This window comes from Ammodytes marinus (assembly GCF_949987685.1).
Source record: "Ammodytes marinus genome assembly, chromosome: 10".
In the NCBI taxonomy this organism is placed as follows: Eukaryota; Metazoa; Chordata; class Actinopteri; order Uranoscopiformes; family Ammodytidae; genus Ammodytes; species Ammodytes marinus.
The window spans coordinates 18,934,759-18,951,314 of record NC_137214.1 but is presented as its reverse complement, the minus strand read 5'-3'; the positions used below and the strand labels follow the sequence as shown (position 1 = coordinate 18,951,314).

Sequence of the window (16,556 nt, the reverse complement as noted above, 5' to 3'; positions counted from 1 at the left end):
AAGTGGCCCAGCCCTTCGTAGATTTTTCTGTATGTGGCCCTCAGCGAAAAAAGTGTGGACACCCCTGACCTAAACATACAGACTAAAATGGTTTTGTGGACAAGGCTGTAAATAGGTTTAATAAGACTTTGAAAACGGCCTGTTTAACAAGTGAGTCAAAGAAAAATTGCTCAGTCTTGGTACCACCCCCAGTGGCCCTTCCGGTCTACTACAGTTTTGGTCACTTCCTTATTGGATGCTGGTAAAAATCGCTGAGGTTGGGGCTTGATTCAAACCAGAACAACACAGAACTTAAACACTGACAAAACAATATTTTAAATGCAGGTCAATGTGGCTATACTGTATGTCTTTTATTGTAAAAATTAATGGCAATACTCTTTGATCTTTCATTTTTTTTTCATTTTCATTTAACTTTTATTTATCCTCGAGAGACCGATTGAGGGGTGACCCTCATTTTCAATGACGTCGAGTTTAAAAGACTAATATCATAAGAGATGCATTGTAAGATTAACAACAAAACCTAATAACATTTTCTGAAAAATTTGGGGATGTTCCTCCGCCCTGGATGAGTCCAGCTGCCACTGCTTGCATTCAGAATACGCACCAGTTGACCATCAACAGTCAAATTTTTAACATAAATGATACTTGCTTGCTTTGCATTGATTTCCATTTGGTTGTCAGACTCAAATAGGAACAGGGCATTGAGGCTCGTTTTAAAGATTAATTTGTCAGTTCTAGAATGACTTGCTTTGTCATATGTATGCAGTGGTCATAAGTGTGGAGACGTTCCACAGTCAAATACACAGAACACATCAATAAACATATACATTTGTCCTTTTCCCCCTCCTTTACCTGTTCTTCTTACCCCTCCCTGATGGACCAGTTGTAAATGCCTTAGCTGGCCTCTGGCCTATTGCAGCTGTCCATGCTACATTCCCCCCTCCCACTCCAGCCACTCCTATATGTTTGTGTGTTTTTCTTGTTTGTTTGTGAACAGTAGTTTGCTGCAGGGCTCTATCATTTACCAAGGCTCTTATTTTCATCAATCTTTTCTGAAGACGTGAGGTCTTGGCGGGGCTGTGGAGAGGTGGAGGAGGAGGCCATGAGGAAGAGCGTTTCTCCGTTGCTAGGCAATGAGGGCGGGAGCTCAGCCAGCACCACGCGGGTTTTTGGTGTTCCGTTGGAGGAGGTGACACGCACTCACACAATCAGTGGCCATGAGGTCCCTGCAATGGTGAAACACATCGTTGACTACATTGAGGAGCATGGTGAGTGATAGAAGACTAAGACACACACACGCACACATACACACACACACCATTCTTAATTCTCAATAACAAATTTCCCTTTTTAATGGCGTTCATTTAAACTTTTTTTATTAATTTTTTTTTTTTTACGTTTTTGACATTTGGTCTACCGGTCTTTCTTTTCATCAAATCAATATTCACAAAGGTAAAATATCTGAGTTATCAACCAGTAATGAGGCAATTTCAGTCAATTGAAATGGCCAATACTTCCAGCTTCAAAGTTACATTTATTTAAAACAAGTGAGCTGGATATAACCCCATCAGAAACAACAGATTGGGCTCTCCCACAAAGATAGTCTTAGAACTAGTTTGGCGAGAGCTCATCCAACCCAATTGAAGGCAGCTTATATAATGTGGTCCACCCATTTGTCACAGCTCGGCTCAAGGAAATGACAAAGAGGAGACCACACATGACTTACTTTATGAATTATGATTTATTTTGCAAAAGATAAATACAGAAAAACCATACATCAAGGGAGAGAGATGTGTTATTTCAAACCATATTCTCAATAGCAAAGAACAGGGATTCACACCATTTTAAGGAATTTTACTTATTGGACTCAAAATGCAGAACCATTTAACATGGCTTTTGATTGATTTGGGAAAACACGAATGACATCACTATTATCAATTTCTCCACACTGTGATTGCACCTTTGCACATTTATAATTTGAATTTCAGTATTTGTTTCCCACTTGTAACTTAAGAATCCTCTGTAAAAGTTCACTTTACCAAGCACGCCGTGCTACTGGTGAGCTGCCGTGACTGTTGTCAGATCACTATAAACCAAAATATGTTGATTCTCGAGATCCAGTTTATGTGATAAGATGAACTCTGAATGCTCCACGGCCCGCTTCCTCCATCATTACATAACAATGGTGTCAACTGCAGCTTCACTTGTAAAAACAGAAAGGCTTAAACAGTGAAGAGAGGAACCTTCCAAAGCTCAAGGCCTTTCACATATTCCCCCCTGGAGCTTTTCTCTTCAAGCCTCACAGAGCAGCACTCCATTCTTATGTCATTGTTTCTTTAAGGTAGCAGGTTGGATTTGACCATTCACCAATCAAATTTAAGTTTTTAAACTTAACAGCCATAATAACCAGAGTTCTGGCTGTTAATGGAACTGGCTACATAAAACAAATATTAAGTTGGCTTTGTTATAAAGCCAATACACCCCTCATCCACACAATCACTCAGACAATCATTTGTGTGCGAAGGAGGCATTGTTGGCATGAACCAGAGGAAAATCATTTTTCAATTTCATTACATTTCCTGTCTCAGGGGCACTTTACACTGTGAAAACGTGACAGTTTTCCAGTTTTTGGTTTAAAAAAAAAAACCCGTTCAGACACAATTTATCTGACATCTTCACCCGTACACAAGTTTTCAGAGGAAACGGGCCGAAATCGCTGTAGCAGCAGTGCCAAGCCAATAGTCAGCGGTGACACAGCCTAGTAGATAGCTCTTCCGGTACAATTTGATGCATAAAACCTTACTGTAACCGAAAATTAATGCCACTAACGTTCATAAAGCGGTTGGTGTAAGCTTGGGGTTACAAATATTGTAAAAGACAAGCTTTCTGTCCTCTTATTTCACCGCATTGAACTCTTAAAAACAGAAGACTTGCTGATAGTGAAGGGGCTTCGTGAGCGGATACCTTCCTGTTAGGCGTACATCAAAATAAAAGTCAACTCACGTGTGTCCAGTGAAATGCTATTAATGTTTAGCCAGTGAAATGCTTTTACTTTGAAGCCGTAGCCTTAATGCTCCTTTTGTTGAACAGTAGCTGCTAGCTTAACCGCTGCACGCTGATAGTGTTTTTAATGTAGAGAGAGCCGTGTCCCTGGCATATAGAAGTGACACACGTTTATTTAGCTAGAAAAACAGGCAGAGCACAAATCTTTCCCCAGCCAAAGTGGCGGGTGGTCTCAATAACTTACTGCGGTAATCGCTTGGACTAAATTGGCGAGTGTTAGCCTATATTTTAGCGCTGCACGACACTCTCCGCTGATCACAGTGATGGTGCCGTGGAGACACCGTTCATGTTGTCTTCTAACTTTATAACTCGCTTGTGGGTATTTTGACAGCAAATGTTATAGACTACGCATGTGAGAGGGTGGAGCCGTGACGTCAGCGTTATCAGGGGAAATGGTTTCGGTGTTTACAGCAGGGCTCAACGCTAAGGTTTTTTTTCACTTGCCCGGTCGGGCAAGTGGGTCTGAATTCTACTTGCCCGAAGTAAATTTTTTACTGGCCCCTATACAATTTTTTTTATATTAGTCGTGTTCAAATAATTGTTATATTTGAATTGACAATGTATAAACAAATCATGGACAGTATTATAGATGAGTTAAGGGTCATACTGAAAGTGGAGGCTATAATTCAAATATTATTTGAGTTGGAACATTTGTAATTTTTTTGTTTCTAAACCTACAATAACTGCAAACAAGACATGTTTTATGCAAACAAAAATCATGTAAAGAACTTTAACAGCACTTATTTGTATTTGTTTTACCTTATTCGTTTTACAACAGCAAGTCTTTAAAACTTATTTCTGCAAACATTTTTAGGCCTACAACAATCTGTTTTAAAGTTAAAGGCTATTATTTTAATGTGTGTATGAGTGATTTGATTCAAAATCTCAAAATTTGGCTCAGGACAGGCTGTTTTGAACACTTTTCCAGTAGCTTACTTTTAAGCTTCCACTGCCTCATGCTATGTGAAGTCAGACACCTCTGGCCCATTTATTGAGATCTATGCAGGCTGTAGAGATGTTCCTCTGATAACTGTTGCTGATGTTTGTGTTGAACTGCACATTAACTGGTAGTAGGCTACTAGCAGCAGAGCTAACGTTAGCATCATCGCTTCTACTAGAATCACGTTGGGTGCATAATGCATTTAAAAAACGCGGATATTTTCGCTGCTTTTCAGACGGTCGGGGTAGACTTCACTCCATTTATAATGTAGGCTACTCGTTGGCTTTTGGACTTTCTGTCACACCAACCTACTGCGTATAGTTCTCTTCTCTACCTCTCTAACTGGGTGTGTGTGCTCACCGGTGTTGTGCCGAGTCTGCGTGTGTATGTGTGTGTATCGGCAGTGGAGCCCCGCCCCCCGTTCACAAAACGGAGCAGAGAGGAGAGGAGAGATGCAACGTAGCAGACACTACGCGCACAAAAATTAGCGTTATTGTAATAATTAGCACCAGTTAAATATGAAAATAGACCATAGATAGATTACGTGTATTTGGCAATTCAAAAAAATTAAATAAAAAATATGATTTTTTTTTTTATTATTCAAGAATTTCAGCGGAACCTCCCAGTTGCCCGGTCGGGCATGCCAGTTGTCATAGTTACTGGCCCGACATGGCATTTTACTTGCCCCGGGACGTCGGGCAATCCTTATTGTTGAGCCCTGGTTTACAGGAAACCAAAACCGTTAAGTTTTCCAAAAAATCCTCCCTGGGAGGTGATCTCAAAAACCTGCGGTTTCATGCCTGCGTTTGCTGTTTTCCTGTAAATGATATAGTGCAACCGCGGGAATTTTTCCGCGTTTGCACCGTGTCGTGTAAAGTGCCCCTCAGTCCTTTATCATGGAGTGAACACTGTCCCTCACAAAACATCTTTTGTTCTTTGTTTTTGTAAGACAATTTCTTGTCTGTCAGGTCAGTGGATATTTCCCCTCAATTGACCAGAGAAGCAGGTTGGCTGTTTGTGGGACCTGTGGGGCCACTCAACCATATGAGGTTATGTAATAAGTCTATAATCCTTCCTCGGGGGCCTCAGCTGGCACATTAATTAGCGTTGTGCTGCCAGAAGTTATTCAGCCAGTGAAAAGGCCTTAATCTCTCATTAATGTGTGTGCGATGTCTGAGGTTTTAGCCAGAGCTGTGTGTTAAAAATATGAATTAGAAAGGTAATCTGGTGTAGGATAAAGATTGAAAATAGAAAGCACTCGAGGACCATCGGATCAAAGCAGTTGAATATCTGACGGCTTAAATTTCTAAAAACAATTTGAACAGGATTCGACTGCATTGGTTTCATATTTTACTGTAACATTTGGCTGATCAATTGTATAATTGTCTCATTAACAGAAACCAGGGGAGGAGAGGAGTCAGGATATATCACAAAGCCGTCACTTTTATTTTGTGCACAATGAAGTGCAACACCATACAATATCAGACAGTATACTTCGTTATCCCAATTGTACAATTCATCATATCTTGCCCCCTTCTTTTCAGAACGGATTCTTGCCCAGCCTTCATGTGTGGTCATTGCGAACAATTGTAAACGTCTTCCTCATTTATGTCTGTTTAGAACTGGTTTTGTTGAAAACATACTCAACCACTCTCTGGAACCAACAGAAAATATACTCAAACAGGCAGATCAACATTCTTGTCTGGCAGTCGTTGTTTTCACACGCTGTGCTGTGTGAAAACTTCCCTGTTTAAAATGAAGTTCACTGGTTAAAACTAGCTAGTTAAAGGAATATTTCTACAAGTAGAGAATAATAAATTGCTATCTATAAATGAAGTCAGAATTTTAGAATGATATGGCTCTACGCTAGCCTGGTGCTACCAGACCATCATACTTCATTTCATTTGTACAGAAGGTCTGGCAGTGCTGTAATTGGCAAACGTTCACTCACTTGGAGGCGGGTGTCTGTTAAAGTTTAAAACTATTGGATCTGCCCAGTGCCACTCTGGATTAGCCAACCAATCGCATAACGTTTGGTCGTCACGTGTGTCATGAGCCGGCTTCTGGCAACTGAAACTGGAGCGCGACTTCGACGTCATCGTTCTCAGCCACTCGCTCGCTCTCTTCGCTGATTGGACACAGAAATTTGTTCGAGCAGAATCCCACTAATACGCTCCGTCACCAGACTGACTACTGAAGGGAAAATGAAATTTGGCCGGAAGTAGGTAGGCGGGCGCAGCCAGGCTAGCTCTACGCTATCAGTAAGTGAAAATTACAGTGAACATTCATAAAGGATTTTTTTGTCTAGACACACAGTTCCTTGTACACCTACATGTATGTTAAACTAACATAGACTAAGTATTACATTCAGGATCATATATACTGACACCAAATTACTACATCTTAAAGTATAAAGGTCCCATTTCAGAGGTGCTTCAAAATGTGGTTGAGAAGTAGAGCCTTCTTTTGCTGGAAGTTGGAAGACTCAACCGGTTTGTTCTCCATAGCAACCATTTTCCCTGAACAACAGCATTGTCGCTCAGTTATTTTTTTGGAGTCCAGATCATTATTTATTTATTCCCAAATTTGGAAATATGACATGATTACTATCTAAACCCATAAAGAAACCAATGTAAGATATAAATAATGGAAGACTTGCATTAACTCCACTGTTTGTCGTTCGTCTCACAGTCATGATATAGTATGACTCAGATAAACTGAATTTTAACGAATATATTTACTTTTAACCTGGTAAATTGTTTTCTAGTTGTTTTCCAGCTATTGTGATTCAAAATCACATGTCAGAGCTCACATTTTATACTTATATTCTGATGGCCATATGAGATCAAATTCCTGGTGATTACTGAAATGTCTGACATTATAGGTTGATGAGACGGAAGGGCCTAAGGCTCAGTCAGGCCATCAGGTTCTATGAAGAATCTGCATTTCTGAGAAGCATCTCAGTGGATTAGGTGACGGGCCAAATTAGGGCTGTGCGATATGGCGATATCGTCTGACGAAACAAAAACGTCTATCGTTTCATTTTATGCAATATCGTTTATTTCATTATGTTGCCAATCCCACTCTTTAGGACACAAACTATACATGTAGTTCGCAGTTAAATTACTGTTATTCAAACCGAAGATTTCCTACAGCGTAACTTCACATTAAAAGCCTTTAACTGCTGAAATGTGAGGAATTAAAGTCAACTTTGACTTTTATATTGAAGCAGAAACACTAGCGCTTCCTAGTTCCTGGCCCTGCTGCGCTTCCATCACACATTTCTGCCCGACCGCACCAGGCTTTTCTAGCTTGTGTGATAATCAAAGTTCATTTCGGACACTGAAACCCATCGGCAACAGACCTGTCGGTGTTTGCACCATGGGGAGAGGATCATATATCCCCGCTGACAGAGCAGTCGAGCCGGCGTTACCCGGGCAGCGCTTGACAGGCTCGCGGGGTTAACAGCCAAGCTAGCGGGTAGGGCTGGGTATCGTCAAGGACTTCGCGATACGATACGTATCACGATACAATATATCATGATGTATCACGATTTATATTGCGTCTCTTGATATATCACGATGTATTGCGATATTCCATAAACAAGTTGCCTTGTCAAACATAACAGCACCATATATTGATAATTGCACAGACAAATTAAGTCAAAACTATTTCATTCACAACTTCCTTTACTATTTTCTTCCTTTTTTTTGGTTTTGACAAATGATCAAACACTGCTGCAGCTGCCATAACATCAAAATAACAAATCCAATTCACTCTTGTACTAACTGTACAGGACACAATGAAAATGAAAACACTTCAGTGTGCTTTTGTGACACAGTGAATCTCTGCACTGTCAATAAAGCCTTGAAAAGCAATAAAAATTAAATAAAATTAATTAAAAAAATATCGATTTTTGTTATAACAATCGATACTGATATCGCGAAACTAAGTATCGCGATATATCGATATTTCGGGGCAGTTCGGCTGCTGTCCCCACGGGCTGTCGCTCGCTGCCCGGCTCGCAATGTTCCCAGAATGCGCGGCTCGGCTGCTCTCTCAGCGGTGAGAAGCTCCTGCGCTCCCCGGGGCGGTCACCCTCTCCGCGGGGTGAATTTACAAGCCGCCGCTGCCTCAGCTAAAGAGCTTGAAACCCCACACAGCCCAAAACTACTCAAATGTCACATTTGCATTTTCTATTTTGTTGAATGCTTGAAATTTTGCGTTTGAATTAAAGCAAAAAATAATCAAATATGGGTAAATACTTTATTTGTTGAGAATTTAATTATTTTTATTAAATTTTTATATTTATTAATTGAATTTACAGAAAATATGCTATATATTCAAATGTATCGTTATCGGGATATGAAATTTCTATATCGGGATATGAGATTTTGGTCATATCGCCCAGCCCTAGGCCAAATTGACTACAATAACTTGCATATTGATAAATGCAGCACAATCACACACAGCTCTTGCAGAGACTGGGCCCTTTAATTTAAAGGTTTCTCATGGAAGTTTACAAACTTTTAGCTGCTGCCCATTCTCGGTTCCAACCAAGCGTTCAATTTCAAGATTAATGAATAAATATAGCTTGTTATCAGAACAGGGATGTGATTAGGTTATTTTTCAGCCTTAAGTTCCCAATGACTCAAACAGTGACAGGTTGTGCATAGGAATGAATTATGTTTGATTCATTAATGCTCCCCCAGCAGAGAAGCACACAGGTGCTAAAGCAAAATATGACAACCCCCAGCTGTAATAATAAGAATATAAATCCCACTTGTTCATAACTTTCTTTCTAATACTCCCTTCCTGCCTTGTCCTGCACAGGAGGGTAGGTGTTGTTGAAAACAATGGCTCAATAACCATACCAAGAACAAAGACGTATTCAAATTTAGCAGCTATATAATGATGTATAAAATGCATTTGAAGTAAGTAAGCCGGTAGCCCAAATGCTAGTAACTGTGGACTATGAGTAATTATTGATGTATGTGTCATCAGGGCATCTGGACCTGGAGGGGCTCTTCCTGGTTAATGGCAATGCAGAGCGTGTGGATTGGCTGCGCCAGCGTTATGACAGCGGTGAGGAGGTGGAGCTAGAGAAGGAGGCGGATCTGGCATCAGCGGTCAGTTTGCTGCGGCTGTTCCTGCAGGAGCTTCCTGAGCCTGTTATCCCAATGGCAATACAGGGGCACATACTACAGCTGCACCAAGGTGTGTGACAGGGACTGTTGTTCTCTCCTTATTATTATTATGCCATTCTTGTTTTTATCTCCTCACCCACTGTCACCCAATTTCTCTTTTTATCTACCTTTCTTTTTTCTTGCTCTATTTTTAAGCCTTTGTACTTCCTATTACCTAAGCTTACCAAAATTAAAGCCCCAAAAGAAAAGTGACCATTATAAAACCCGTAGTAATGTCTCCTATGGCTGGAATTTTATCAAAGATGATTTTGTGATAATGTGTTTGTAAACTTGGTTATATAAGCTGTGAATACACAGTGCAAGGATAAGATCAGAAAATGAAGCAGAACCTGGTTGAACATGATTCTTTCGTTAAGCTAGGTCAACTGTATTGATACTATTCATTCATAATGCGATAAGCAGAGTTTTGCATGCAACTCTCCATGTCATGTCTTTCATTCCTCGTTCTATTTTGTTTTATAGCGGCACTGCTATGCTACATCCAGTGTTGCCCTTATAGTTACATGTACTTACTTAAACATTTCCAGATTACAGCAATGAAGAGGAGCTGTGCAGGAACTTGAAGTACCTGCTGCAGCAGCTTCCCCAGCTGAACTACGGCCTGCTGCGTTTCCTGTGCCGCTTCCTTGCCAGCGTGGTGTCACTTCAGCAGGAGAGCTGGAACATTGGGACGCTGGCTGCTGTCTTTGGGCCAGACATCTTCCAGTAAGAAGCTTATATTTAATGATGTATAATTATTGTGATTATTATGAATGTCTAATACTGTAAGATAAGGGAAAACAATTGCATGTTTTTCCACTTTACAAGTATTTCCTAAAAAATTGTAATCAGATCCAGACAGGTTATTTACTGGGAGCGAAATGTAGTGCAAGTTTACCCATATCATTAAATCGTGATAAAGTTGGAACATAAGAAAAAGATTGCTGTAAATGGTCACACTTGGGCCCCTTACCCATGCAGATATTGTATTGCTATCATATTATAACAATCCATGATCAACTGTGTACAACCAACCAAACTTACACTCTTCTCTCGTTTTCTATCTGCAGTCTGTCAACAGAAGGAGAGGATCTACGAGACCAGGAGTCTGTCAGCAGAGTCCTGGCAGGGCTGTTGGACAACCAGGAAGGCCTGTTTGACTCTGAGGACGATGACGTCTCCACCACCAATGACTACAGCTCCATCAATGAACAGGTACTGTACACCCCCTTTTTGTTTCCAACTTCTTACTTTTCTTTATCTCTTGCTCTTTATGGAATAGTAACCATGGCACATTGTATGCATTTGCTTTTAATTTACTAGTAACATCTCCATGTGTCAGTAGGTGAATGGTGACAAGGGTGTAAATGTGGTTTAAATTGACATGGAGACTCAGAGAGGCTTTCCTTTTATTCAGCTTATTCCTTCATTTAGGCTGTAGTCTCAAGCCTAGATATCTCCAACTGTTGCTGTAATATTACGTAGTTTATGTATTGTTGCATCCCCTCCATCCTCCTGAAGGCTTCTTTGTAGTTATTCCTCCCACCTAATCAGTGTATTAATCCCTTGTACAATAAGTGCCCAGGACCTTGTGATTTATTAACTTAGATTAGAACAAAGTAAAAAAAGAATAACAACAGAGAACAAAGAACAATCTACACATTGTTGGAAAGCTTTTTGTGAAAATAAATAAATAAAATGTTTATGGATACATGAATTAACTGTGAATATTCATTACATCATATCAAAGAAGTCCAGTTTCATAATCCATTAAATTCCTTCATTGTCTTCTCCTCTTGGTCCTTCTTCTTCTTGTACAGTAAATGGTGGCATTTAACTGCCAGGGTCAGGGGTAAAATTATTTGTGATTTAACAGTGACACATACAGAAATCAGACTAAACCTTCAATGAAAAGTTAGCTAGATAAAACAAACGTACATGTGCTTTGATGAAGACAAGGAACTGATATTCGTTTAGCCCATATTAATTGGTTGACTTTTAATAATGTTTGATTCCGATTACCTAGAATTTGCTTACGTTGAACATTCTGGAGTAAAGTTTTAAAGTTGTGGGTTTTTTTAATTGTTTTTAGAAGAATCCTGGATCAACATAATTCTCCATTGAGTTTTGCTGGACTATTGATATAATGTCTATATACACTCACCGGCCACTTTATTAGGTACAGCGGTTAATTTTCTTGGCCGGTGTAAATCTTATGTACAGTATTTATTGACTGAAAGTAGAATCATATTACAGTACCATGATTTTATAGATTTATTTAACCTTGACCATTTGAATTATTGCTGGCAAGATTTGATGACAAATTAACAAAAATAATTGGAAATGCTCTCATGTTAACATGTAAAGTATAACATCAAGATTTATATAATGGTTGTTTTTAGTTTATAAATCTGTTGAAACCACTGGTAAAAAATGAACAAGATGCTCAAAGTGCCACAAGAATCGCTACAAAGTTCTTCAAACATTGTCTTTTAAGGATCAAGTACAATTAGTTTGTTAATCTGACTAGGCCAAGCCACATTAGGTTACACATTTACAGGTATTGCAAATGTAAGTAAAGTTGATCTCCAACTGAACTCACTCTAGCTATTGTTGTGCAGTACATAGTATTCTTGAACAGAAAATTCTTCCAAAATATTTCTCGGCAGAAGCTAAAAGAACCCCACCCGAACATACCATGCTCATACTGTACACAGAGTCTTGGTTCAACACTGAAGTGCGATGAGATTATAATCTACAACTATCGGTTTAATGAGCATATGCCAAGCAGTGTTTCTCATCTGTTGGACTTTGTTGAAATAAACATTCCACTCGTACCCACATTTAACACACAAAACGTGACCAGCACACTTAATAAGGCCACGGCTTTTCCCCTGTTGCCCAGCAACACAGACTTGCCACTGGCCAACTTGTAAGAAGAAATGGCATGGTTAGCAAATAACGCTTTACAGTGATCTGATTGCACTGTATATTTCTAGGATAACTTAAACACAAAGTGAGTATGTTACAATAATGCTAAAATGACTAGACAACCTTTGATCGGTATCTCACGTTGCCTTTTGTACCGTAAGTCTTGTCACACTTAAAGGCCTACTTCACCGGTTTGAATATGAAGGTGTATTGAATTCTGAGATCCTATGTAGTATAAATGTGCGATTTTTTTTTAAATCGGTTCATCCTAGCCTGAGAAAAGGCAGAAAGAGTGTTTTTTTTAACCCTATATTTCTCTTTCTCGTGACATCACAGAAAGAGAAATATAGGGTTAAAAAACACTCTTTCTGCCTTTTCTCAGGCTAGGATGAACCGATTTTTTTTTTTTTTGCACATTTATACTACATAGGATCTCAGAATTCAATACACCTTCATATTCGAACCGGTGAAGTAGGCCTTTAAGAGTAAAATCTACTACAGAAGGTCATTGCAAAGTTCATGTTTAACCGTTGAAGTTAAAGGCTAAAGAGATCCATAGTATGTCGCCTATTCAAACTCTCCTGCCTGCTTTAGTTCTTCTTTTCCTTTTTTACTGATTCCCTCCTTTTGTATTCATTGTTGGTTGCTGTTTCCATCTCTATTATAGTGTATTCTTCTTAACTGACACTCTGCTCTGCAAAATTTGGATCCAATCTTATTTTATATGACTTTTTGATTTGAGTCCTTCGCGTGATTATCTGTCTCTTTTATTACATAAAAAATCTCATCTTTTTACGAAAGCTCTGTCTTGTATTAAACAAAAACAAATTAGATGGTTATTGAGCTCAGTATAGCGGTAGGCTTAAGTGTAAATATTTTTCATTTAACTATTTGAAATTTTTCTCAGTTTCCCACTGTCCTCAGTTTTATTGGTGGGCTTGTCAAATGAAAGAGAATAGAACATCACAGAGACAGAAAGGAGCAGGGACAGTGAGAAATCTCTGTGAAAGCAGATCATCAATGCACTGATGCATGTGTCTTATGTAAGAGAGAGGGTAAATGAGTGGGTGGTTTAGAGAGGTAGAGGGACAAAAAGAAGCCAGGGAGATGGGGATAAGAGTGTTGAGAGAGAAGAGGCAGAAAAAGAGAAAGCAGGGGAGAAATGGTGAAGGAGAGGAGGGAGAAAATATGCTGGTGATGATGTAACCGTGCAACTCATCTCTAGTCCCTGCATTACACTGGGGATGTCTCTCTGTTTGAACAAGCCTTCAAAAGGGGGATTATCTCCCACACACACAGGAAACACACATGCTGTATGTTTTGTATTTAGCCTGGAACAGACCTAAGAGTAAGTTCAAAATGTTTGTAAATGTTGTATTACATATATTATAATATTTTGCACATAACATATTTTTCATTTTAAATGTTGTTCCGATCTTTCATTTAAAACTGTTTTTATTGAAAATTCCTTTTTTTTAATTTTTTTTTTTTATTATTATTATTCTTTCGGACAATTCCACACAATACACAATTATCTCTTTCACGTCATACATCATACTTTGTGTTGTCCGAAGGGTGACGGAAGAAGCCAAAGGCTTATCAGGTCCCGCCCCCATTTTCATCAGATTCAGATTCAGATACACATTTACTGTTACAGATAACCAAGGCCAAGGCTGAGACCTTGTATTTCTAGTGTGAACAACGAGATAAATACAATATTCCACCTTGTATTCATGCACACATAATCCCCAAATAGTCCAGCAACACTCGGGTCCTTTCCAGGAATCCTCAAAATGAGTTTTAATTTCCATCAAAATAAAAACAGAGAGCCAACTCATCCCATCTTTAAGTTTTACAAATATGAAAATGCACTTTATCTTCATGTTTTTCTCAGTGACAACCATGTGGAAACCTTTGAAAACCCAGTCATCGTCACATTTAAATATAGGGGTACAACGTGTCGACGGAACTGATTTTTTTTAACTCATTTAGCATCAGAATGAAAGGGGCATACAAAAAGAGCTTTTAAAAAAAAACGTAGATGGAGGCCATGGTTTGAGACTTGTAATGTCAGCTGTCATTGTTCTGTGTTCTTGGCCAACTCACAACTCATCTAATGATGTAACTGGGGCTTTTTGTTTCCTCCGTTTTCCATCCTGAAACTCTGGACCCGACAGCTAAACCACTGCCAAGGCCAAGACCTTTTGTTCCAGGGTGCTGTCCGCCTTGTCTTTTCACCCACTCAGTCAAATAAACACAGCCACCATACAGAGATGTACTCTCGGATCAAAAGCCTACATAACAGACGTAGCCATAGTTCTTTTTTTAAACTATGAGTTGTGAGTTAACATCATTACATTTTCCCACAGCCTTAAATAAGGGGGTAATGTTTTCAGCTTCATTACAGACCATTCCAGGCCATCCTGACAGGGGGTTTAACAACTCTTATCCTCTAATATTGTTACGTCACCTCAAGGGCTTTCTAATAACTTACTCAGCATAGCTTTGCTCATGTTTAGAACACTGTTCATATGCATGAATACCTATAGGTCAGAGGACAATTATACACAAAAGTTTCATTCTTCATTAGATCAAATTGTGCATTTAATTGGGTAAAAACAAGTAGGCTTTTATATTTACCGAGTTATCCAGATACATTACTCCATATCACTGATCAACAGCCTTGAGGGAATATGCTCTTGGAAGTTGGTGAATAATCCAAGGTTATATTCATGGCATAGTTACTTCATATTACTGGTACATAGCTCTGAAGATATTTTACATGGTGGTTAACATAGATCAGACTTTCAGTCAAGGTCAATTTCAAATGGGGAACCCTGAATAGTTTTATTCTGTCCATGAAAGCAGTAACAGATAGAGAGAACACTGATCTGGATGATGAAAGCAGGAAGCAGCTTCTGTAATGACTGTCTTCAAAATGATATTTTACAAGGCTCTGTGCTCTGATTTAATTGATAACTGTTATATCCAGCCCTTACTTCCATAACTCCAGTTGGGAGTATTGGAATTAGTGCTGAATAACTGATTCAAATGATTTGATCAGAGTTAGTACCACCACTGTTCATGATAACAACATAGTTTATTTATTGACTTATTCAGAAAGCAGCTGACAAATTAATTACTGAGTTTTTCCCAAGATAAGGGTAACTTTTTAACTGCAATTACAACAGTTGATACAGAAGAGTGGGTAAAAAGGTGCAAAGGGATTGTATGAGGCGGAGTGAGAGGGTGTGTTGACAAATGATCATTTGTCTCAGCTATTCACACCATTTTCCAGACACCTACAGGATACACATCAAAGACCCCGTTTCCACCTGGCATTAACATGTGGTTTTTGTGATCCGATCACATGAATACAGCTCTAACTACAGGTGAGAACACTCTCAAGGCGCATTGAGATCGGATCACAAAAACCACATTCGGAGGTGGTTTACGTCGCTTGTGTCGCTTGTGTTCGCATTCATTTGGTAGTGGAAACACCAATGTGACTCCTGTCCACTTTAGGGATCTCCTACTCAACTGCTGCCCCCTGCCTGGGCGGAAATACGCTGAAAATGCATCACTGGCGTTCATTTTTTATTTTTATTTTTTTAACCTTTATTTATACAGGTATATCCCATTGAGTCCGAAGACTCTTTTGCAAGGGAGACCTGTTCCCATTTACACGTTACCATTCACACACAAATTCATACACTGATAGCAGGCTAACTATCGACATTCACACGAGGCAAGGTGGGTGAAGTGTCTTGCCCAAGGACACAACAACCATGACACAGGTGGCAGGGCGGGGATCGAACCTCCAACCCTTTGATCATCGGCCGACCCGCTCTACCAACTGAGCCACATGCAGCTTTTATAGAAGCCTCATGAACGAGTTGCAAATGACAAGTTAGTTACTCCTCTGTTTTCATTTCACTGCGTAAATCTGAAAACACAGAAATCGCTGCTATTGACTGGAGAGCTGCAAGGCAACGACTTCCTGTTCTTATCTGCTTAAGAATAAAAGTCAACTCGCGTGTGGGTAGTAACAGGCTTTTAATGTGAAGGCGCACAGGAAATATTCTGTTCACATACAGTATCTTAACTTCATACAGAAAGCCGCCCGTGTAGCCTACTGGAGGTGGTGGTGACAAGAGTGTAGCAGATGTTAGAAAAGGCGCCCCGCAAACACACATCTTTCACCAGCCAAAGAGGCGTAATAACTTACTCGCCTAAGAGTTTTTACTTTTAACTAGCCTATCTATGATATTTCCCGCATTTGGCGAGAGCCCTCTAAGCAGTGTTGTGCATCGCGCCTCCTTGTCTAAATGAGACAGTAGCATATCTCGTCAACCTAGACTGGTAATTATCTTCGCATGTAATGCATTTTAATAGCAAATGCGATTAAAACTGTGGCACTGTACAGCCCTGTATGT

General features: G+C 39.5%; 1 protein-coding gene across 3 annotated transcripts in view; it reads left to right on the top strand.

Annotated features, from left to right (window-relative positions):
* fam13b (family with sequence similarity 13 member B) overlaps positions 1–16,556 on the top strand; it is an 83,601-nt gene that overhangs the window by 26,568 nt on the left and 40,477 nt on the right. For all 3 annotated transcript variants that reach the window (XM_080035743.1, XM_080035744.1, XM_080035742.1), the window contains exons 3-6: positions 1,059–1,268; positions 9,008–9,220; positions 9,738–9,915; positions 10,260–10,404. In XM_080035743.1, coding sequence (XP_079891869.1) covers positions 1,103–1,268; positions 9,008–9,220; positions 9,738–9,915; positions 10,260–10,404 — 702 coding nt within the window. In that variant the 5' untranslated portion in view covers positions 1,059–1,102. The remainder of the gene's footprint in view (positions 1–1,058; positions 1,269–9,007; positions 9,221–9,737; positions 9,916–10,259; positions 10,405–16,556) is intronic.